Source organism: Phasianus colchicus, chromosome 3 (assembly GCF_987193195.1).
Source record: "Phasianus colchicus chromosome 3, bPhaCol1.hap1.1, whole genome shotgun sequence".
Classification (NCBI taxonomy): Eukaryota; Metazoa; Chordata; class Aves; order Galliformes; family Phasianidae; genus Phasianus; species Phasianus colchicus.
Window position 1 is genome coordinate 84,048,790 of NC_143438.1, and position 25,067 is coordinate 84,073,856.

Sequence of the window (25,067 nt, forward strand, 5' to 3'; positions counted from 1 at the left end):
TTGTTAAAGTAAGATAACGCACTGTATACAGCATCTGAGTTAAATGACACTGGAAGATGGTCTATGCATTTCATAGTTACTTTTTCTTGGATAAATGATTAGCAGCAGTTCATGGTTTCAGAGCAGAACACCTAACTGGAGTCAAAAGGAGATCATGCTCACGAATTTATGGCGAACATTTGCATATTGCCGTATGTGTCACAGTGAATAACAGCATTCTATCTCTTGTTCCTTACAGATAAAACAAGACAAACCAGAAAAGATACCAGATCTAAAATCACTAGTAAAAGAAAAATTTACTGCATTGGAGAGCATGAACAGTGACTCGGATTTGGAAAAAAATGAAAAATACATGTATTTTAAGGATCAACTTAAAGACATGAAAAAACAATGTAAGTCTTATTTTTTTAAAAGATTAGTGTTAAATGGTGACATATGTAGTAAATGTCTTAACATATAGACCTGCCAGTTGTGGCTGAAGCTGAGGTGAGTGTTCTGAATTCAAAACTTACTTAAACTGGTATCTGTGTAGCAGAAAGCTGATGTAGCTACCTAGGTAGTTTTATTTAGAGTTGCAACTCCTGCCTTGCTTGGGTACAAGTACCATGGGAATCTCGTTTCACATTCCCTTTTGTAAGGTGGGCTTTTTCATCTGAGGACAGGGCTTTTTCTTTATTTGATGGGATCTTCTAAAAGGATTAGGTAAGCTGTTTTCTTTTGTCACTTAAACAAATTGCTCCTGTTTCACAACTCGGATGTGTTGCAACTCTAAGAAGACCTTTGCTTTAATCAGAAGAACTATATTGTTGGAAAATGCTTACTGTGTGTTTTCTCAGGTTTACAACTTCTATGCATGCACTGTGTAATACTGCAGTGTATTAAAATATGTTTTTCTTAATTTCCGTAGCTTCATCAAGTGTTAAAATTTTAAGTTATTTGTGCTTGAGTTACAGGAAATGTTGGAGACTTAACAGTTCTACTATTTGTGCAACACTACCAAGTAGTATACTTTTATTGCCCTGCACAAATAGCAGCTATTAAAAAAATCACTCAGATTACTGTTACTGAGAAAGTTCATGAGCTCTAACACTACTTGTGCTGTTCTTCACCAATCGTGGTTATGTTTTGAAATCATATTATTCTGCTTACTGTCCCTTGACCCCTGTACCTATTCCCTCCCACACCACATTTTGATTTCAACATAAACTGGTATCTCAGGAACTTCAGGAGCCATAGATTAATGATTTATAGCATTGGAAACCGATATTGTGGGTTCTCTCCTGTAGCTCTCCTTGCATTTTTTTTGGAGGCCAGTGCAAAACCCACTGAAACTAGTGGAAACAATTTTCCCGCTGACTTCACTGGACTTTGGATTACTTCCCTATAGAGATTTATGAAGTCTGAGGACATGCTTGACAAGGTGAATTTTAGATCTGATATCTCAACACTCACTAGGACTAGAGCTTGAAGGCTTAATACATTTGTTTCCCATTTTTATGTTTTTTCAGATTTCGAATTTGAGTATTAGCACTGATGTCTGAGTTTAATAGAACTCTGGGCACTACTTTAAGAATGAACATACCAAGTTGCAGACCACAAAAAAGTGTAATTTTCACTCCCTACATAACCATGCAGTTATTACTGCCCTGCCATTATGTTGTAATTCCTAATTTCCAGGTGTTTGTAATTGGGAAGATAAAATCTTGATAACTGACTTTGGATTTACTTTCCAGTCTGTAAGTGCCTAAGGGGGGGGGTGTGTGCCCCAGTGATATAGTCAGTTCAGGCTGTGTGACTGAGCTGTAACTGGCAGACCCATTGAAAAATCCTCAAATGAAATAAGCAGAGTAAGAGTTATTCTTTTTTAAAAAATAAAAGAAACAAGGATATCATCAAACCACCTCTGCCTGAAATCTATATTTGTCTTACTAGCAGCTTGGACTCCTATTTTGGTTGTGCATAGAGATCGAACAGTGGCCATCAGGATATGCCTGAAGATATTGCATGGACTGATGTTCAGTATTGCATGAGCTGTGTTACATACACAGACTGCTGATCAGCTTGGTCAGCTTAGGGTTTGTAGGATTTGTAATGGTTTTGATAAGGTAAAACAATCAGATTTTCTTCTGTTGCAGTCTTTAATGGGATTCAGAAGGTTGAATGGGAAAGAGTTTGTTGATTTTCACAAAGTCTTGGATGTGATACAGTGTTCTTGTATTCAAAATAATGATCTTGGATTCAAGCAAACAATCTGGTTCAGCCCACCTTCTCTTGAAATGGTAAACTAAATGCTACCTTAAGTCTGCAAACAGAGATGAGTTAAATTCCTCAAAGCAAGCCCAATTGTACTGCCTTAAACATGCATTCAGTGTTGTCTCTTCTGCCTGAATAATCTCTTCATCCACTGTGAAGTTACTTTCTTTAAAAATGCTCTTTAACCAGGAAGGCTAACAGACATTCTTGAGCAATAATGGGTAACTGAAGATCAATGGAGTCTGCTTATGTTTACATATAAAAATTTGCTTCCATATGAGGTAGTGTCCTGGAAGCAGTAAGAATGCTTGGTTTCTCTACTTCATGTAGTAATGTGATCTTCTTATGATTACCCTCCTCCTTTCTCCCTCCTCCTGTGAATTTCCCCCACTCATGGCTAGCCTTCAAAAAGGCCTCAAATTCTAAACACAGAATTGACTATTCACAAACGTAAAAATTATAGATATTCACATCTTATAGGATCATGGCGACTGATCTTGACACCTTTGTGAGAGGCTAAACTGTCTTGTGATTTCCATATAGTACAAAAAGCCTCATTGTTGTCCCTTACATAGTAAATCAGTATGCTGATATACGCAATAGAACACTGTCAGTGTTATCTAAGATGCCACCTATGCCAAATAGAAGGCAGTGTTACTGTACAGAGTGAGCTCAGAGGCAGAAATGTCTGCATTGCAATACCAGTTCTAAAGAGAACATTAAGGTTACCCCATTAAAAATTCAGCAGCCATGCTAAAGTCAGGTCACATGTGTGCTTGTTAGCTTCTCCTTAATGAGTCATGTCTTCATAAGGGTTCATCAATACAGATCTCATCATGTAGTTTATTATAATGTGTCTGCAAACTCCGGGACACACTTTAAAACTACTCTTTGTGAGTTATGTATATCAATATCTTCACTAACAAATACCTGTTTAATATTTTTATTTCAACTTGAAGTTTTTCAGATTTGGGCTCAACGTCATGCATAATCCCTGACCCATTTAAAGCACTATGGGCACAAATACAGTGTGGTCCAATTTTTACTCTTTCCTGGGATTTGGTTTTATTGCCAACTCAGAACTACAACCAAGTTATTTCAGATGAACTTTTGTGGAGTTTTCCTTTGTCCCAGCCTTTTCCACCTCAAAGGGGCAGAAGGGGTAGGCACAAAAATGATTTACCTCCCGTGGTGAGTTACCATTAATCCCTGCCTGTCTTTTATGCAGGGTTTAACGTTTGTATTCTGGAATAGCTGAACAGGGACATGTTGTGTTCTCACGTCGTCTTGTTACTTAGAAATTAACTTGGCATAAGGATTTTAGGTACAATGTGGAGTGTGAAGCAGTTAAATATAACCTTGCTTTAACAGAAAAGAGAGCTAATGCATTTTCCATCTTGTTCTTGAGATTTGCTGCCACAGTAAATGAAAGGGGAAAGGAGCTGCCTGGTTGTTACCTGCCACCAGAGCAGTGACATGTGCTTTGGAGGCAGCTCTAAATCCCAGGAAGGGGAAAGGCACTGCATTGCCTTCAGACTGTCCTCATCTGTAGGCAGTTCTGCAGGAAGGAGACCTCCACTTTAAACTATGGCAGTAGCAGATGATGCCATGCCTTAGAGCAGTTTCTGTTCTCTTCATCTTTCAAACAGTTTGCAGGCAATCTGTGAGCCTTTATTGTACAGCTGCTTTAGCTGGAATTTGTGCAAAATGATGCAAAACCCCCACCTCTGATGGTATGTGTCAAAACACTGTCAGACACATTTATGTGAACAGCAAGTGATTTCTCTGAAGTCTCTTTCCGGAGCTGTGTTACATGCCTAAATGCCCACTTCTTATTTTTAAGGGAAAACAGTTTCATTCTTCTACTTAAAGCTGATTAGACTGTAAGCAATAAAATAGAAGTGTTGAAGTTTTGTTCTTTATTTGTTTATTTGTTTTTTAACCATTTCTTGTGACTACATTATCTTTTCCAAATAATATAGCACTTGTAGCATATTTGCTCAGTCTGGTAATATCAGAAAAATTCAAAATAATTGCATGCGTGGGTTCTACAAAATTTTTTTCTGACCTTACCCTTACATGACTGATGCTCTCCTTAATGTAAGGGTCCCAGGTCTGCAGTGTGCTTAGTGATCTACTCTTGATTAAGTGAAACATTTAAGCAAATTCCTTAAGCTAAATTGCATGAGTATATCCTTTGAAATGGGTGAAAGGGTGAAATTGCTGGCATGTTTCACTTCCTTCTTGGAGCGTATAACCACAGAGCAGAACTTAACAGGACTGAACTTATAGGAACTAAGTCATGATTACTGTAGGAATTGTAACTTTGCATTAGTATCTTTTGTAAATTTAAAATCCCCCCCTTGCATTTAATGTTGCATTAGCAAGTCTTTTTATTTCGTGCCAGTATACATATCAAAGGCATCTTCTGGCACAGAGTATGAGAATTTTGCCTTCACAAAATGAAAGTAAGTACTGTCTTTAATCTGTATGTATCAGTTTAAGTTTCTGATACCCTGTGAAAAGAACTAATCAGAAGCTGTAATCTTTACTCCTGTGACCCCAGCTGCCACCGTAGTATTTGCTGAAGGTTATTTAGTTTCACATTCAGTGCACAAAGTGGGACAGGTTTCATAGCCCTTTTGTAGTAGCTGACAACATGCACTTTGGAACCCCTGATAACCACCTCCTGCACAAATGCCCAACAGATGCATACTTCGTTAGCAGTCATTTTGTGGAAAGTGCTATGATTTGGATGAATGACAATATTGCTGGATGTGCCAAGCAATTTGAGTGAATTTGTCAAGTGTAAGGATACTTTTTTTTGGGGAACAAATCACTCTGAGACACAATATTGGTTTTGGCAGCTATTTTGTCACAGGAAACCAGTAATATAATTTGGAAGGTAGCAACAATGTGGTTGTAGTGCTCTTCTGTGCCCTCTCTACTAAGGAAACAGATTCTCAAGGCAGATTTTGCAAGGAAAAATGTGTGTCATGATTTAACATTCTTCTAGGATGGGTTCATAAGATATTTCCAGAGGAGAAGACTTCAATATTTAATGTTCAAGTAGACACCATTATACACCATTGATGCATATATTTTAAAACCATGAATTTGCTGAGTGAAAATTAGGTGAAAAATGTTACTTTTGATTCAGTTTGGGTTATAGAAAAATAATATTGTGAAAGATATTCTCTTTAATTTCCTAAAACAATCTTCTTAGAGATGTTAGGTAAAACTAAAAGTCCTCTATATGCTTTTAGTAGGATAAGAAAAAAAGCTGCAGCATGACACTGTGTGGTATAATGCATGATAATTTCATTCAAATAATCCTCAAAACATCACAGTGAGGTAGGCAGGTTAATTTTTTTCCTTACCACGTAACAGAGGTGAAACTTAAGTAAATAGTCAGTTGTGTAAATGAATAAGTAAATAGAAACTTGAGTAAAAGTTACTTGTATAGAGTTATTTTTTCATCTCTCTACTTTGCTTTTCATTTTTATTCTTACATGTATTGGCAGAAGATCAGCTAAATAATAAGGTTAATTTATTTTTTATTTGTATTGTTAATAGAAAATAATCATTTAAGATCCCTTTACTAATTATAGTAGAGCAGCTGCAGCGCCAAAGTTGAAAATGCTGACTGAAGGTGGGATTGGTGTTATGACAGTTCAGTGCTGTGTGTGGGATATGCACTTGTCATTTATGTAAAGTTCCTTATAGACAGCCTTTTAACTAGTAAAGAAATGAGAGCTGATGTAGGACTTCAGAAGGTAGCTTGAAGTTTAGGTGACCTCAGTTTAGTTCTTTGCTTTGTTACAGTCTTTGTATGAGTTCAAGTCATGTAAGTTCAAAGCAGCATAGATTTCACTGGGAGTTTTGTGTCTAGAATCTTTGTGAGTCTGAACATTACATCTGTGTCTAAATTCAGCTACGTATCTATTGTGTTTGTGGATTATTTAAGAAGAGAGTAATGAGCGTGGATTGGCTCAGATCTATGCTGCTCAGGGCTGGTGCCCCATGGAGCAAAGTAGCCACTCTGCAAAATGTCAGTTGCCATCCTTTGTAATGTGGCTCTCCTGTGGCACTAATCATCATTATTATTTTTTCTGATTTTTCAGGTCAAAGAACTGGAAGTAATAACATAACTGTGTTTTAGCCTGCCAGACTAAATTTTTTGTGGCATGATGCTGAGGGAGCAAATTGCAGCCCTTGAGGGGTGATATGAAGATGTGTAGAGGCATTTGTGTGAATGAGGCCCGACGTTTGGATAGGGTTAGAGGAGCACCCTGAGTGAAGAGAGAGAAACTAGCAGGGACTCTCCTGTCAGGATATTTTCTGGAAGGAACTAGGTGGCTTATTCAGGAAGGACTGGGAGTCCAGTGCCTGGGAATGAAATGGAATGAGTTAGAGTGATGGTGATTATATCTGACATACAAACCTTCTGTTTCACTGAGCTATTGGAAAGAGAAACAAGCTAGAAAAGCAAGATGCTCAAGCCACAATACTACAGCATTGGCAGTTATGGAGTACCTAAGATGAATATCCAGACTTCAGAATTATCATCAAATGTTGGTATCCTTGACAGCATGCAAAAAAGGACCGTTTCTAGAGTGACTGACCAAAGTATGTGATTGACCAATTGTCTCTGGAATCAGACTCCCCCTCTCTGTGTTCAGTGTGCATTTAAATATATGTAAAGATGGAAACTACTGCAGAAGGAAATACAGTGTCAAAACATCGACCCTTTAGCCCTATGGTAAAAGCATTCAGCTGAGAGGGCTATCTAAATCAGGAGGAGGATCAGATGTAGGCCTTTCTTATTATAAATATCTGCCTTTCCAATCAGTGAACGCTTGAGGGTAAACTCTTTTTATCTCTGTGTCTCTCATCTGATGTGTAAACATATTTTTAAAAGATCTATGTTTCACTGCATTGCAAAAGTCTCTGCAAGATATAACTCTTACTTTCAGATCAGCGCCAAAGTATATAAAATCTAGAAAGGAAATGGAGTGTTGCATAGAAATGATTTTTATTATTATTATACGCTTAGGGATAATACCACGTTTGGGTAATTTATTGTTACTGTCATGGGATAATTCTCTTTTAAGTGAGCACATTGATGGCTACCAGCACGGCATTTTTACTGTTTGTAAGAACATAGGTCAGGAAAGGAGCTTCTGGATGCTGATTCCGTTCCCTTGATGTTGCAGTCAATGACATCATCTAACAAAATGCAGTCAATCACATCATCTAAATTTTTCTCCTCTGCTTCTAGTGGAAAAGCAATGAAGAACCTTCAAACTTCGCTCAGGTGGTGAGAAATAGTTAGGGAAGGCAAATCTCTGGTGAAACTTATGCTTATTTGTTCTTCTGCCAGCACTGTACCATAGCTTATATAGATCTTCTCCCTCAGTGGTGTCCAGCTTAATTCAGTCAGTTCCTGTATTTCTTGACCGCATCGTAATCCATTCGTGCAGCATGGAAACTTTTAAAAGCTTATGTCTTGTGACCATAAGTGAGTTCATCAGAAATATTTTCTAAAATACAGGTGAGTAAGAAGCATAGAAATTGATCTCAAAGTTTGCCCACAGAATTATACTGTATGGAAAATCTGATTTCCCGTAATAAAACATCATCAATTTCACTTCTTTCATGGTCTAATAGCACATATTATTTCTATTGTAAAAATCTGAGCAATGAAAATGCAAAACTGCCTCTGTCATCGCACTACAATTTTTCTTTCCATTTTGTCTTTTGTATGTCATTCAGACAAATTTCAAAGACAGAGAATGGAGGACTTCCATGCTTGTGCCATGAGCTTACAGCTTAAACTTCAAGTGTGATCATGGGAAAGAAAGTGAATGACAACTCAAGGAGATGGAGGCAAAGAAAAAGGGAAAAAAGCATGTTAGTTTTAAGATTTTTGAGTTGAGAGGTTCTCTTTTGGTCATTAGGATATTGAGGAAGAGGGAGGAAAATCATGGCCAGTAGAGATTTAAACTTATGGAACATTGTATTAATCACTCATTTATTATGCTTATTATTTGTCTTACTCACAGAGAGATAGTAGTTTCCTTTACCTTTCCTATGTGTTCATTTTAATCAGTATGCACAGAGATCAAAAGAAATTCTACAAGAATTCTCTCAAATAAAGCATTTGCATTGAGTGCCAGCAGAAAAAGCATTTGAGGAAGTACAGGGAAGTAGATCTGAGATAATGCTGACTAAATAATAATTCATCGTTTCATATCACATGCATAGTAACTTCAGAGTACTCCAGTTCAGAGAAAAGAAAACACTTGGTGTTTTTATGGTTTGTGAAACTATTTGCCAAGTGGCTCTTCGGTGTCTTCTTCAGAAGAGCTGCAGGTTGAACTAGATCTTTGTTTCTTAAGCATCTGTGTAGCTTCTGAAGTCTGGAATTTCCCTGATTTATACTTGAAACATACAGTAACATGCGAACTAGTAACGTGCAGGAAGATGAATAAACATCCTTTAATTATCAAAAGTTCGCATTCATCGGCTGCTTACCGTAATTTTTTTGTAACCTTATTGTTTCATTTCCTTAGGCTTAGACATCAGTGAAATAATGAAAAGCATGACTTCTTTCCATCTTGAATTTTATTCCATTAAGCTTATTGGAAATCTTCTTTACGCTACCCTAAATGTGTTAAACAAATTTAGCTGAAGAGAACTGGGGAAGCACAAAAGGATTGCAAAACCCATCTTCTAGGCTTGAGGACCTTAGGCTGACTGCCAGAGCCCTGAGCAAAGTGCCTCGGCTCCCACGAGGAGAGTACATCTATGTGAACAACTTTGTTCAGTGAGGAATCTATTCTGTCAGCATAATGCACTTTACATCTCTATGTCAATCATAGTATTGCACATGATAGCTAAAAGTGTGCCAAGTATAAAGTAAAACAAAGGGAGTGAATTAAGAGCTTTAACTGTAAGACTGAGTGGATATACAGTGTAGATGGAGGGGAAGTGAACCGTGACTCTCATCTGTGGTTTGGGGAATTGCAGGTGCTCAGACAATTACGGACGTTGTCTGGGAGCTCAGGTGGTAGTTGTGTAGGGGTAACCTATGATACACTGCTTTCAGTCACCATTAGCACAAAGTCAAAGAAGACAAACGTCCTTGGTGGCATTTACACTTACTCTGTAACAGGCTTGGAGCGTTCAGACATTCACTCACAACTGAGGAGAGGCTTAACTTGTCACCTTTCAGCTGTTACGAGCTCTCATTTGAAACACACCATCTGACTTTACAAGTGTGGATAGGTTTATCATGTCTTAGCATCTCAAATATGGATGCAGATTTGTTGTGTTACCAGACTTGCTGTGAATGATTGCAGGATTAAAGGCAAGTTGCTTAACAGGTGTTTTAGCAGTCACCAAAAATACCTCATGAGGGAGAGAAGAGTCACCCAACGACAAAGCAGTCAGTGGAGCGGTGGTGGGAGTGCTTGTTTTATCTACTAGCATTATGTCTGCAGCCCAGGAAGGAAAGCAAATAATTTCACAAATAAGCACATTAGAAAATTCACTCATGGGCTGTTAAATGTGAAGATGTCACTTTTGGCTCCTCTGGATCCTCCAGGATCCCCTGACGAAATTACAGGCGGCTTGGCAAGGATACCAGGAAAACATTGCTGTAGGCTTTCCCAGCCTCGTGCCTTCTATAGGTATTTGCTATTATTCATCGTCAGAGTACGACTGCTGGATGGGATGGGCCCTACATCTGACATCATAGAGTTGCTCAAATGCTTTTAAGCAACCACTTGGATTTAGGCTAGTCTGCAGAGGGCACTCTTCAACCCTTTGGTTTGCACAGTATGTAGTTGGGAGAGTAAGGGGGCAAGGAAGACCAAGAGTAGGAAAGCGTATGACTCTCCAGTGTTTGGCTCACTCAGCAAGGAGCAGGAGATTGGGCTTACTACATCTCCATTATCGCCTTCTCTTTATCCACCTGGGTGGAGCTGTGCCTGCTTTCAAGAGCTAAAGGATTTACAGGGCAAAGCTGTATTCCTCATTACTGGGGCAGCTCTGGGTAAGAGCAGTAGTTTAAACTTTAGATTCCTGGAGAATCTGAGAGAGATGTAGCAGATTTAGATGCTTTTGGACCTAGGGAGCACTGAACAGGATTCTTCATTATTTTGAGCTTTGGTGTCTGTAGTTTGCTTCACTTCTTTGGATTTGGTCCAGCCTTAAGTATTCTCCCTCCTCTCTAATTGAATGTTTATGGGTCAACTCAAGACTTCATGGAATCAAAAGAAATCTTTCCAGGAAGGCAATTTGTCAGAATCTATCTATAAACTTCCAGCCCAAACTGAGTAGCTAGTTTACAGTCAGATAGGAAAACAGGAAAAATAAAATCCTGCCTATAGTAGCATGAAAAGCTTCATACAGAAAAGCTGAAGAGAATTTTCTTTGAGAGGAAAAATGTAAAAGCTGCCTGATTGCTTTATCAGCCTCTACAGTAAAAATAGTAATTACTGCAATTTAAGACTAATGAATAAATCACTGTATTAAAATGGGAACAAAAAAGTTTAACAAGCAATCATACGTAATCATTTGGCAGCTCTGTTATTAGTGTGGGCAGCGGTATTCACCTAACCTTTACTGCAGCACCATTATTCGCTCACCTGCAACACAGATAAGTTCTCCCTTCCTGCTCTCCAGCTCAGTTTTGTTACGGCACGTCAGCTGTCTGCATAGCTGGGCTCACACTCCACAATTCCACAAATACCTGCCCACCTAAACAACAACACCGCTGTGCAGATAGCTGCAGCGTGTGTGCCTGCATGTGGCTCTTGTCACATCACGGCTGAGTCGCGGGCAGTTACATTCCAGCTCTGTTGTACTATCGTTACCACTTCCCTCATTTTACTCATCTGCTCCCCAGCCTGAATCTGCATCCTTCCTGGTTTTTCAGCAGTGCTTTCCCTTTTCACATGATGCCACAAAGGCTCCATCTCCCCTGTAGCTTCCTACATGCCCGCTCCTCCTCAGTGCCATGTCACTCATTACCCACGACTGATGGATTCAGTTTCACTAGTGAGACCAGTCTTGTTTTGCCCTGAAAAACCATCTGCAGCGTAATTGTCTTCAAAGCGGTTCATTTGCATTAGTGTTTGATTACAGGGCTGCTGATAGGCCAGTGTGCTTCAGGTCAGCTGTGTCCATGGCACAGGCGGTCACTCAGGGGAAAGCAGCGGCTGCTGACCACTGTCAGTACCACTGAGGTTTGCTTGCTGTTGCTTTACATTTTCCTTAGAGTTGGGTGAGTCATGAAGCCCAGTGTAGCAAAATTTAGTCATAAATGAAAGAGGAACGTTTCCATATTCTTCATTTGGCTTAATTCCTGTGCCTAATGGCTGTGTATATACCATAAACATTGTGAAGGAGCAGCCATGGAAACACTTGTTTTCTTGCATTGCTAAATTTACTCTGGGTTGAATATTAACACAGCGCCTGGCATTACTTTAAAAGCAAAAATAGCTAAAGTGTGACTCACTATGAGTCATTTACTGCTAGTCCTGCTATACTGCCTAGAGCTTGACATTGAACAAGTTGGCAGCCTGCGTTGCTACATTTTTTTCTAGGAACTTTGAACACATTTCATTCTTGTGAATTCTCTTGTGCAACGATATTAAACACAGCAGTGTGTTTATTTTGCTTCCAAAGTCGAATGAATCAGAAAATGGTGAAACAGAGAGTATTTTTCTTGGAGATTCTGGAAGAGCTGGGTTCTGAGAATTATTTTTTAGCTGCAATAACGAAATGATTGCATGGATGCTAAAAGTTAATTACACTCTATCCAGATTATGTAACACAGATTTTAAACATGTTAATAATTTTTTTAAATTTATTTATTTACATTTTCAGCGGAGGCATATGTGAGATCAGAATAGAATACTAAGCTTGTGCTTGAGAAAATGTTCCCTTTGGTTGGCAGAGGCTTTACGATGGGAAGTCGGTCGGCAATACGGGGCAGACAAAACGAGGCAACTGTGTTCCTATTGGCCTCTGTATTTAAAAGGCACACCCTAAATATGGTGCTTGGTGTCTGCCAGCGAGTAGCTTGCTGGCTGCCTGTGGGAATGCCTTAGAAAGATCACCTGATTTCAGTCAGATGGGAAGGGGTAATGAGAGAGGGCTGAAACCAAAAGCAATTTGCTGAGGCAACCATGTGATGATATCCTGAAATACACTGGCAGGGCTGAGTATCACTCCTCAGTATGCTAACATTTCGTCTCCAGCTGAATGTCATTTCTAACTACGAGTCACTTCTTAGAACAACAGATTAAAAAAAAAAAAAACAACTAAGCATCCTTTAATATTTTCTTTATTTCTTTTTTACATTTCAAAATTATTTGCATGGCTTTTGAAGAGGAAGAAATTCATTGTAGAGAAATGTAATGCTTTCAGCATGTAACACTCTGCTCGTGTTCAGAGGAGTTACCAGAAAGCAAATTAAAATATCAATAAAGTAAGTTGAAAACATGTGGGTATGGTTTAAAAGCTTGCTACCTACTTCTTCCTTGAGCCACAGATGATGAAAATAGAGACTGTTTGGTACATTTGTACATTTAATAATGCATGCTGCTACAGCATCCTTATAAGTCTTTTCTCTATCTAATCTGTTAGGACAACTTCAAAAATATCTCTCGCAGTGATTTCCCTATAAAAAATTCTCATTGTGATGACTCAAAAGAGAAGTAACAATGATTAATTAAGCTTAGCAGTGGCATCCTATGCTTTGTTCTGATGAGCACTGTTCTGCATTATTTTAACACGGATTTGTGAATAAACTACACTGAAGAGAATTCTTTAAGAGTTTAAATTGTTTAGTAAATTTAAGTAGAATAAGGTTAAAGATGTTTTTCTGTAATTTTTCTTGACTAACAATTATACCGTGTTATTTTCCTAGAGTATAAAAAAGACTGTGTTATATCAAACAGTGTAAAGAGGACATGGTTTTGGGTTTTTCTTGTTACCTTTTTGACAGTGACCCCCAAATGACAGTTTTTTTGTAACTGTGTCTCTGTATAACCAACCTTAGTGACTGACGTTATTAAAATGGTTTCAGTAGTTACTCATGATATATACTCTTTAGCAATCTCTTCAAAGCAACTGAATAGGCAGTACCTCAGCCACACCTCCAGACATGCTATGCAGAATATAGACACGAGACTTTATGTTAGCAGTAAGACTGTGCCTTTTAAAAGACAGCTCTGTGTAGGAGGCTTTTCTGCTCTGAGGATCATCAGAAAGATTGAAGCTGCCTAAGGCATGATATCTCTTGGGCATCTCTACACACGCTGTGTAAGTGATGTCTCTATTAAGCTGTAGCAATTTGTTCCCCTACATGTGTGTGTTTCTGTGTATGCATTCACAACTGTCAACACAGAGTATGGGCAGGGCAATGACGTGGAGTCTTTGTCTTTAGGACGTAACAGAAGATGATGTGTTGAGCTCAAGATTAGGCTCACAGGAGCAGGACAGTCTGTCACTGAATGTGAACTTTATTATAGAGCATTAACTGTTTTCCATAAATACGTAAGAAGGAGAGTACTGAAATGAAACCAGTGTCCTGTTACATGTGGATCTTAAAGTGACAGGTGAAAACTTTTGGTTCTCTCGTAACTTTTTGTAGAGGTGATGAATTCAAGGTGATTTTCTTTCACATTTTCAAGTGGAAATATTAAGTTCCAGCACTTCCTTCAACAGCAGAACGAAGGCTTTTTTCCCTACCCTTCAAACTGATATCTAACCTGAAGAATATCTAAGTATATCTAACCTGAAGAACTCTTACATATAAGACATTTATGCTTAGAATATAATTCCTTATTGTTTGTAAATATTATTAATTATTTTTAGGAAAATTTGACGTAAAATGTAGTATTTGCATGAGATATAGATGACAAGAAAAAAATGTTCTTTGTTCCACTGTTTTTTTGTAACTGTGTCTCTGTATAACCAACCTTAGTGACTGAGGTTATCCTAAGAACCTTTAATCTAAAATATAGCGCTTTTTGCTGCGGTGTGTCTGAAGCTGACTCATAGGCAAAGTCATACGAGATCCAGCGGCATCACTGGACTGACTGTTAATCACTGTCACATTTGAGAAGAACAGGCTGTATGTTCAGTTGCACATTTCTAAACAGCTGCCCAATTCTTTTTCAAAAGCCATTAGTCTAAAAGCAGATGTCACGGCTTCTGTTTTTTGTTCTTCCACATTTCTTAAAATTTATGGCAAGGCTTTTATATTAATGGTGGCAGTTCTGAGTGGACAAATTTCCCTGAAATTAAGTGGAGATGAGTGACTGTTCACAGATACTTGCAATTGAAAAGATCTTCCAGTCCTGAAATTCCTTACTCAGAGAAATTAAGCCACCAAAGGAAATGGGAGCAAGGAGAAATGCAATTCATTATGCATATTAGAAACTCCTATTTTAAGATGTACCTAGCTTTTATATTTCAGATCCAGTTAGCTAATTGTGTCAGTTGAGAAATTCAAGATTCTGGAAGTTGGGTTCTTGCATCAGCGTTGAACAATACAAAGTTCAGAAATCCCCATTTAGGAATCTAAGGAATCATTTAGGAGCCATGTCTTTGGTTTCTGTACAACTTGGAGCATCACAGAATCACTGAAGTTGAAAAAGACCACTAAAAGATCATATAGTGCAACTGTCAACCAATCCCCACCATGCTCACTAATCCATGTTCCTCAGTACTACATCTCCATGTTTCTTGAACACCTCCAGGCATGGTGACTCCACCACCTCCCAGGGCAGCCTGTGCCAATGCCTCACCACTCTTTTGAAGAAGTAATTTTTCCTAAAATCCAACCTGAACTTCTCCTGACACAACTTGAGGCCATTACCTCTCATCCTATCTTTAGTTACCGAGGGAAAAGAGGCCAACCCCTTTTTGCTCTGGTTCCTTGACTGAGAAGCTTGGTTATCATCTTTATTATGTTGCCCTTGGTATATCAGGGAAGGTCTGCATGCAGCTCAGTGTGAGTGTCTGCAGGCATGTACAGACACATTGAGATCCTCTGCCTGCCTTGTCTTTTCATCTAACCAGCACAGTGCCATGCAAATATGGCTGTACAAATTCTGAATCAGCAACAGTCTCCATCTGTTCACTCAAGGGAATGGGCGAAGGAGCTCTATTTACACCTACCTATGTACATATGCCCTCAGATTCTTCAAAATTCTGGAGAATGACAAGCATTAATTAGAAGTGTGCTAATACTTTTGAGTTTAAAGATGTCTCTGCATGTGGGTTGATTTGCTTTTACTGGTTGTTTCTCCTGAGCAGAGTTCAAGCCCGTGCTTGAGACGTCAGCATGATTAATGTGATACTGGGTATCTAACACAGCATCGTTACTGTATTTTTAAGCTGATAAAAATAGGTAGCAGGATCTGAGAAGTGAACCTATTGACATACCTTCTCTTCAAAGGGAAACAAAAGAAAAAAAGAAAGGAACATTTTGTATGTAGGATGTATGAAAATTAAACCAAAATTGCTTGAATAATGTTGTTTAAAGAAAAAGGTCATGATGTTTTCAGTTCAGGTATTGTCTTAGACCTTAGTAAAACACTGCAGAATGTGAATCAGTTGATGGTTATCTGTGATGAGCAGGTAAACAAAAGATTTATTTCCCAATGGCTTTTTCATATGATGGTGACAAACTCCATTGCACAACAATGGTCACATTCCAAAGTTGCAACCAGGTTCTGGAGGGCTTAATTTCACAACTGCTTACTGTGTCCTATTGCATTACAATGACCTTTCAAAAAAGAAGGGAGATTGCTGGTTTGTTTTTTTGTTTTTCAGTTAAAAACTGAATGAGGATATAGTGCAGTGCCCTACTTCTTCATAGCAAATCTTATCCTGGACATTTTAAACTGTTTTCTAGTTCAAAAGTGTTTTAGGTTTTCTATATTTTATTTAATCTTATGATGTCCAAATCTGCTTAGGGTTTGCATTTACAGTGGCAATACAGTCAGCTATTAAAAAAATTAGTATTTTTTGGTATGAAGAGGCAGATCTTAAAAGTATGTATTTTCTGGTATCTAATTACGTATCATACTTCTGACATCAATACAACAAAATCATTTATTGTTTCATTTTGTTGTTGCTGCTTTTAAATCTTTGTGAGATAAGCTCATGAATCCCTGATTTCTAAAATAATTTGTTGGAACATATAACTACAAGGCAAAATTAAATTCCATTAATATGGGAACAAATATGAAAAGTAATCTAATTATTACTTAATTCTTAGCTTTTACAATTGATTTTGTTCTTGTTCACTACACACAAACTTATTTTGGGGGTTGAATTTTAATAACATAAAGCACTCTGCCAGAAATACCCTCTTCATAATGTGAAAGAATTATATACTCTTCAAAATAACTTAAGTGATAAATTGATGAAGACAGTATCCAGTAACCAGAGGGAGCAAGCTGAAAAGGCTAGGGCTGCGATTAAGAATGTTTTACTATTGGTCCTAGGAAGACCACTTAGAGAGCAGCCTGAAAGAAACTTGCTGTATCAAATCTATAAAAGACCAGCTAGATGGTTTCTTTAAAAAGTTGACTCTTAGATTGTCTGTGGCTCAAAGGACTGTGAACATCACATTCAGATCTGAGCAGGCAAAAGCAAATGGAGTATAGATTCTGAAGTTTGCTTAAAGCTTTTTCAAGATAACTGAATAGTAAGTGATAAGTCCATCCTCAGCTGCAGCCTTGCCCATTGTCTGCATTGTTTGTGTTGAGTGTGTGCTCAGAGACTTGGGGCTGACTGGGAGATGCTCTCCATGAAGAAAGCTTGAGGCTGCCAGCGCTGATTCCAGGCTGCAAGTCGTGTGGTCTGAGCCGATCAGATGTGAGTAGATCTGAACTCATAATGACCGCAGCTCCCCAGCAGGTCACATAACCTCTGCTGTTTGTAATCATAATTTGGATGCCATGATTCTGAGCTATGGCTGTGCTGGCAGCTGTGACACCTAGAATACTTTGCTTCCAAACTGCTTTTCATCTTTCATTATAGATGAAGGTCAAGAATTTTCCCCCAGATCCAGTGAGAATTAAATTAAATATATAGCACAAGCTTGTCAGTGGTCTGTATTGATAATATCAGCAGATGTCTTCTGAAGAGTCCGTAGCTGAAATGAAATTCCTAGCTGGGAGGAAAAGTCTCATCCAGAACATCTCCCCCATTTCCACCCAAGAAGGAAGCTTCCCATGGTGCCAGCAAGTCTGAGAGCAGAGTAAGCAATTAGCAAGAAAGAGCTTCAGAATTCCTAAGCAAGAAGCAAGGCTGCTGAGGAGTAGAGACGCTTGGGATTTTTCAGCCTGATTAGCTTCACTGACAGAGAGATGATGTATGCTAATTACAGCTCCTTACCCTCCTTAGAAGAAGTTGCATAAAAGCACTCAACATCTCCATGTTGAAATGTAAGGCACTACAGCATTCCCCGCCTTCTCTGCAGTGGTTGCTTGGACCATCTGCACGATCCATTGACCAGCCTGGATGATGCATAGAAAGGTGTGCCTGTAAGCAGACCCATCAGAAGTTGTGGGTACAGGAATGAGAAAGTTTCTCATTAAGACATGTGGCTGAGTAATGGAACTCCTGATAATGTCTCTTAGGGTCAGTGAACCTCTGAGAGTGGATCATCAACACTGCGGTGCAGTATGTAGTCAGTGTTTGGTAATGCAGATCTCATCCAGATATAGAAGGTATAAAAGTTCTTCATGAAAAATAATATCTCAATTTTAACAGGTGATGTTTTCGATTCTAGTTTGTTTTCTATGTCATCTTCATTATAACTTGAAATAATGGCATTTGATCTGTAATAGGCAACATAATGAATTCCGATTGTTCAGCATTGGAGGGAGAAGGAGAGATCAACACAATATTTAAATTAAATCTTTGTAAATACAGAAGTTTCATCATGGGTAATGACTGTCACATATTTTCCAGGAATTATAATAAAAGGATGTTTTTGAACTGTTTCTCAATACATTTTTTTCAGGTGGTTCATGAAACTGATTATTTAAGGCTTAAAATAGAAAAGCAGTCTTCGGGAGGACAGTGGTTTCTGTTATAAAATAAACAACCAAAGACTTGAAAAAACAATCTAGCTTGAAATGATGTGTTCTGTTCTGCTTATTTTCTAAACAATTCTATTCAAATTGATGGTAGTGTTGTAACACTGTAATGCAATTCCCTTATGGAAATTAATTCATAAACAATAATTATTTAATAAGGGATGTTTCATATACGTAGCACTACAATTTAATCTGGAAAACCTTGCATACTGCTTGGATTTGGTTGTATGAGACATTACGGGAAATATGTGCCACAGCAAGCCCTTCACACCAACATAAAATATGCCAAGATTTTATGCAGGTCATCAGTACTGAGGCAAATGCCATTCCTGCTGTAAGTAAACTTTCCAAAAAGTTCTGTAAATGTTTGATTTAGTGTTTCATTTCAACATTATTTCAGGTGAAAATGAATATTTATGTGGAAACAAATGTCTGTAAACATGGCAAAAATGCTAGAACGCTTTTTTTTTAAATACGAGAAGTTGCATCTTTTAACTGACTACATTTTGAGTGAAGGGAGTTTCTGTTTCCCCTGATACTGTTATAGCCATTGACATTAACAGTCTTTGAACTTCTTAGCTTCTCTTCAAGAGCTGAGCTGGAAGCTGTGGGGTTGCTCTCTCTCCAAAAGGCACCAGAAGTACAGAATGCTGATGCAGCAGTAAATATACATATGGCTTGCTACTTCCAGATGAGAGACATGAAAGTTTATTCAGAAATAAGTATTTTAAGTTCTCTTCAAAGGAACTACCAGAGAGCACTTGAAGTGCTGTTACTGAATTTGAATATATTGTCAACCAATCAAAGTTTGCACAGAAACATTTGAGCATGCAAAATATATGATCTAGGCTTCAACTCAGTGCCACTGCTGGATTTGTCTCAGCACTGTTACTCTTAAAAGGTGTGTCTTTTTTATTTATCAGTGTGGTGAAAGTAAGCAGGATTTCTTCCCTTTTACAAACGTTTTTGAGGTACCCTGTTTATTAGACCCTGTTACATGGTCTGTGTGCATCCATTTCTATAACTCCACACAAGCTACTTTTGTCAATCCCAAGTTCCCACCATGGGATTTTCTGATTTCAGCCGTGTCACACTCCTTGCAGTGCCTATAGCTCACTTCCTCACTGACAGCCTTGCAGTCTTTCCTTTTCTAGTCAGTGGCTGGTGGATGGCGTTCTGCAGTTCTGCTGTCATGTGGCAGTGCCATCTAACCAGATCCCATGCTTGAGAAGATCTTGCAAAGAAGATTCTTTGTTTGAACAACAGCCTGGCACCAGAGCCCCCTCCAGATGTGCACTCTGGTTTGACCTCCCTGAGGGTCTGGATGCCCACTGCCCCTGTGCTGTATTACCAGATACATGCAGGGTCACACATCTGCAAGGAGTACATTGGGAGGTAACCAATGACAAGTCCTATAACCTTGTTCTTAAACCCTGCCTGCTGTTGAAGTAGAAACAACAGGAGGTGTTTCTTGTTCTGTGATTCTGCAAGGTGTGTTCTGGTTGATTTCTGCTAATTCAGCTGTTAATCCAGCAAGTCTTTTAAGTGCTATAGAAAACCTACAGTAAATGCTATTTAATCTGCACAGTAAATAAGTTAAACTGCTTTGGTAGTGTGTAATGACTACACTTGTTTAGGAAAGAAAACAATGGACTCAGAAAAGTTAAGAAAATGAGACAAAAAATCCCTTTGCTGCTGCTCTTATTAAACTCGTGTTGTTGATTTACTTCTATGAACTAATCTTCCTTGAATTAGGTTTTGTGTTAAAACTTCCTGTTCACCACCAGTTATGTTTGTATGGTTTTCTTTGTAATTCATTTTGATTAAGCTGTGTTCTGATCTGCAGCTGTTTAGAGGTTGCATGGGGAGGCTGCCCAGCACGAGGCCCGTGTGCTAGCAGAGTTCCTTTTGTTTCTGAGGCTTTGGATGGCCTTGGAAGTGCTTCTCTTTACCTAAGGCACCCCTTATTTTCTTTTCTTAGTTTTCAGTATTTTCAAAAGTATTCTTATTTTTCTTCATTCATTTTCATTAGGACATTTTTAATCCTTGATCAGTATTTGGCTTTGTGGTGCTGCAGATGCAAGCACACAGCTGTCTCCCACAAATTTTGTCTTAAATACAGCAAATCTCCTGCTATCTGTACCTGTTCTGAAGCAGTGTTGTCTGTTACATACTACAGGATAATGGTTGCAGTCATTCAGTGCAGCCACTAGAGATATCCACCCAGACCAAGAGCAAGTACAGTCTGAATTTCTTTTAAAAACTGGCTTATCCTTACGTGATTTTGCAATCCTGAAGTCTGAATTTCAGCAAGCTGTTTTTCCTGTCTTAGCAGAAACTGAAAATTAGTTACATTTCCAGAAAGGACCATGTAATCTTGTAGAAGATAGTATTTACAAATAATGTCATAATAGAATTTAGAATTTTTGCATCTTTATATTCAGTAGATACTTTGCAGTGCTATAACTCTTTTTGCTAAACCTGAATTTCATGACTCTTAAACCCTGCTTGTGCAATAGTGTGACTTATCAGAATCAATTGAAAGTGAAATTTCAAGATTTTCATATCAGAACTGAAGGGCATGAATCTAAATCCATAGAGTGAATTCTAGATGTGCAGTCATAGAAAGATTGAAAGTAAATCTCAAATGCCTATCCTACTTCAGCTGTTTAAACCAGAAGTCTCTGGAGCAGGTGAAAGCAGCAGTTTATGTATTCTGGTTTCCTGTCCTCAGAGACAGAAGTACTATTTTGGAAGGACAGAACCCGAAGCAAGGATCACTGTGCCTCGGGAAAAAAAATAATAAATCTCAACTTCCTCATTTAGAGGTTCATGTATAACCCTGAAGTCCTTCTGGTTGCCTCACAAAGAATGTGTGCGATATATTTAGGCACTTCAATTATGCATTTTCAGTTCTTTTTACATCACTCGCTTAGTGTTCACACTTCCAATAAAGATGTCTTCATTTCACTGCAGATGATCTCAGTGCATTCTAAGAAGTACGAAGCAACTGTTCCATGCCAACAGGTTGAGGTTATACCCTGTCAGCTAAGACACTGAAAATGGAAATAGCAGTTCTCAGTCCGCTGTAAATGAGAAAGAAAACTGGTTAGCTTAAACCATCTGAAGACCACTTTTTAAGATTGTGACTATATTAGTCAAACTGAATACACTTTTATGACCATTTAGTCCTTTCTGTGGCCTAAATGTTATCACATGCTTAACAGCTGCCTTTTTGCTGGTCTCAATCTTCCACTTCTTAAGCATCTTCATCCTTGCCCTCATGACACCTTATTAAGGATAGGAGAAGCTTCAGGACAAAGTCCTGTCCTCCTCCACGTGTCTCTTTAAAACTGCTCTGCTGTACTACATGGAGAGAACTCTAATCTAATTACGGGTGGGCAGATGGTGTGTTGGGATTGTTCTTCCCCATTGGCTGCGAAACCTGTGCATCCTATTATTTGTTACCCCGTCTTTGCTACCACCCCCAGACCAACCCACTTGTTTGTCTCCTCCACCTGGTCTGTCTTGCCTTTTAGGTTGTGTGCTTTGGAGAAGAGATTGTCATTTTGCCTAATACCATGCTGCTTGGACCAGGTTGGCATTCAGGTTCTGCAATATATGTATTATATAATTGTTAAACTTTTGCAGGGATGAAGAAAGTTTATATAAAAAGAAGCTAATTCTCTTCCAAGATGCGCCACATTTAAACGATTTGTAGGCTTAACGATGAGCAGAAGCTTATATCACATACATCTAAATAGAGCTATTTTGGCAGACTCCCTGTGACAAGAGCCAGCATTCTATGAATGTAATTTAATCAATGAACTCTATTTAGACCACTGAAATTTATTCAGTCTAAACAAATCCAGACTCCTTCATGACAAATGTTTAATCCTTCAAGATTGCATAACTGGGGGATTTAGGGATTAGTTAGCTTTGAAAACAGGTCAGGGAAAACATCTACATTTGATTAAAAGCTAATTAGGCAAGGAAATAAGTAAAGTAGTATCAAAGGTTTATAAAAAGTCTTTTGCAAAATGAATTTTATGTAACGGTACAAAGAATATTCTCTATTTATGTAAGAGATGCAAAGCCTTGTCACCCACTTTGTTTACACCAGTAGAATTCAAGGGAAACTTCACTAAACAAATGGTGCAAGTGGGAGCTGAGCTAGGAGATACGTTTTTCATTTCTTATTTGTGTGGTGTTTTGGAGTTACTAATGAACTTCATATAATTTTATAAAAACTTCAAGATCACTATTGAGAGCTGTAATTCTGAAATGATATCAAAAGTTGCAGTGAAAATGGGGTTGTAATCCTAGAAGTGGGATTATGGTAGGGAAGGCTTAGGAATGCCTGCATTAGGACCGGCTAAAGTCTGAACTCTTTCAACTACTATTCATTCAACTTTTCTTCCTCACTTCACCTCCTTTGCCCTCTAAAAAAGGCCATCTGCTTTCTAGGGCTGCCTGGCATCACAGAATGGCTTGTATTGTTGAGGTTATACGGTCTCCATGTCCGGGTTTGTAAGGGTTTTGTGCTGTTGGATTATTGGAAAACTAAATTCCAAAGCATACAAACATATGTTAGCTCAAAGGCTAACTGTTTTGATGCACAGAAAAAGAAGTGCTGTCTCTCAGTGTGCTGTGAAAGTCTGTGTAAATTTTTGCAATTCACTGTAACGAGAAGCAAAAACCACAAAAATATCTTCAGAACTGCAGCATGGACAACGCAAAATGTGTTTGTTCCCATTAACAGAAATTGCAGAGTACATTTTTTTCACCTATGTAATATTCTGAATGCTTTTCAGCTTAACATCAGCAAAGCTAAAATCGTGCTCAGTCTGTGCTACTGAAGAATTTCGTTAAAACAAGCAAACAAAGCATTTTATATTGGCTGCAGTGTCTCTATCTCCAATGGAAAAAAAAAGAGCTTTCTTAGCCATTATAGAGTTTCTGTAAAATTATCAGATATTGTAGTTCATTTGAATGCAATTTCTGCAACTTTGTCCTTTCTCTCGTGTATGTTCTCATACATTTGCCCTGAGTAAGGACTGGGGAGACTTAGGCTACTGGCAGAGTGTGTTATTATTTATTTCATTTTTTTAGCTTTCTAAAATTACTTAGTTTTGAGGTGATATGAATGTAACTAAATAATTTGACTCTTCCTTAAAAAAGTTATTCGTGGAACACGTTGTGTTTTATTTTATACCTGAAAAAGAGTTTTGGTAAGTGATGGTTTATATTGCAGGCAGTTAATATCCAGATGGCAGCTTTGTTACAGAAGCATTGAAAAGCATGCTAGTGGCTATGCTGAACTTTCAAATTAGGTAAATTAATCATGGAAGATCCTGACTGGCCCAGGAACACAAGAAAGGAGAAAAAAAGTAATGCATGAATATTTCACTTGTGATCCAAAGCTCAGCATCAGTGTCCCTTATAACCCCATGAAAGTCATTATCTTCTTTGGTCCTGTAGAAGTTATTTCCTCTTTGTTCCCTGCTGTTTTCAAATCTCATTTTAGAAGCTATTATCTTGTATGCTCTGCTTCTCAGTTACCTCATTCTGTGTCAACCACCTGATCAGATGTTTCTGTATACATCTAGTTTATTATTCAGCAGAGTACATGAATTTCTGATTCAGCTGAGAAGCACAACTGTCCAGCTGCCTTGTGGATGTCTGGGGGTCCTGTGAGCAGCAAAACAAGTGGAATGCAAAGGTGGCCCAGGCTGCTCAACTCCTCCATGAGCCATGCTGCCAGCATAAGAGCTGGATGCTTGTGCCTTTGAGAGAAATGGCTTTGTTTTGAGATTTATTGCAATTTTTGGAAAACACTGTGGAGTCTGCATAGATCCAAGCTTCATAGAAATGTGTGTAGCATTTTTTAATTTTACGGTTCATTTGATAACTGGAATTTCTTTGTGCCTTAAAGTGTCATCTTTTGTCAGTGCGCTTGACAGAAATAGCAAAAATAGCCAAAAGTAGGGTTTTTGTTTGTTAAACAGATTAAAATAAAATTTTCTATGTATGGAAAATTTTGAAAATAATTGAGAGAATACTGACAAGTTGTTGATCTGAAATGACATCCAACAGTTGACTTGCACTATGTTCTTGTTTGCCTAACCATATGAAGCTGGTAGAATGGCACTTCCAGCTTCAAGAACACTAAGTCAGCCATAAGGCATTTCCTTCCTGTGAGGCCTATGTCCTGCCTCTTAACCTGCAGTATTACAAGTCCTGAACATCTGCAGTCCCTTGTTGATGTAGGAAGAGAAACTGGTGGTGATGGAGCTTCACCTTCACCACTCCCTCTGAAATCTGGGGAATCTACTGCAGTGAGTCTATTTTGTGCTCACAGAAGTTCCTTTCCCACAGCAACTCATCATGAAATAATGGAGAAAGATGTACAGATCCCAGGCAGTTTTTTCAAATTGTGAAATTGGAGACTTCTACTTTTTTCACCAAAACTCTCTTACCTTGTTTTTAGCTTTAGTTGATAGTCACTTTCTAATGAATTTAATACAAGCATGTTCAGAGCCACATCTGCTTTGCAGGACTTTTATGTAGCATCCTGCGTAAGCTGGCAAGATCTACGTGAAATTGCAGAATACCAGAGAGGCAGCTAACTGCTGTTTAATAGAAAGGTCTAGAAGACATATTTTTCTGCTGTTGGTG

General features: G+C 38.4%; 1 protein-coding gene across 1 annotated transcript in view; it reads left to right on the top strand.

Moving 5' to 3' along the window:
* The window catches only part of NSMCE2 (NSE2 SUMO ligase component of SMC5/6 complex), a 130,200-nt gene that overhangs the window by 62,086 nt on the left and 43,047 nt on the right, over nucleotides 1–25,067 (top strand). Inside the window, exon 4 of the mRNA XM_031591216.2 lies at nucleotides 239–392. Within this exon, the coding sequence (XP_031447076.2) occupies nucleotides 239–392 (154 nt within the window). The remainder of the gene's footprint in view (nucleotides 1–238; nucleotides 393–25,067) is intronic.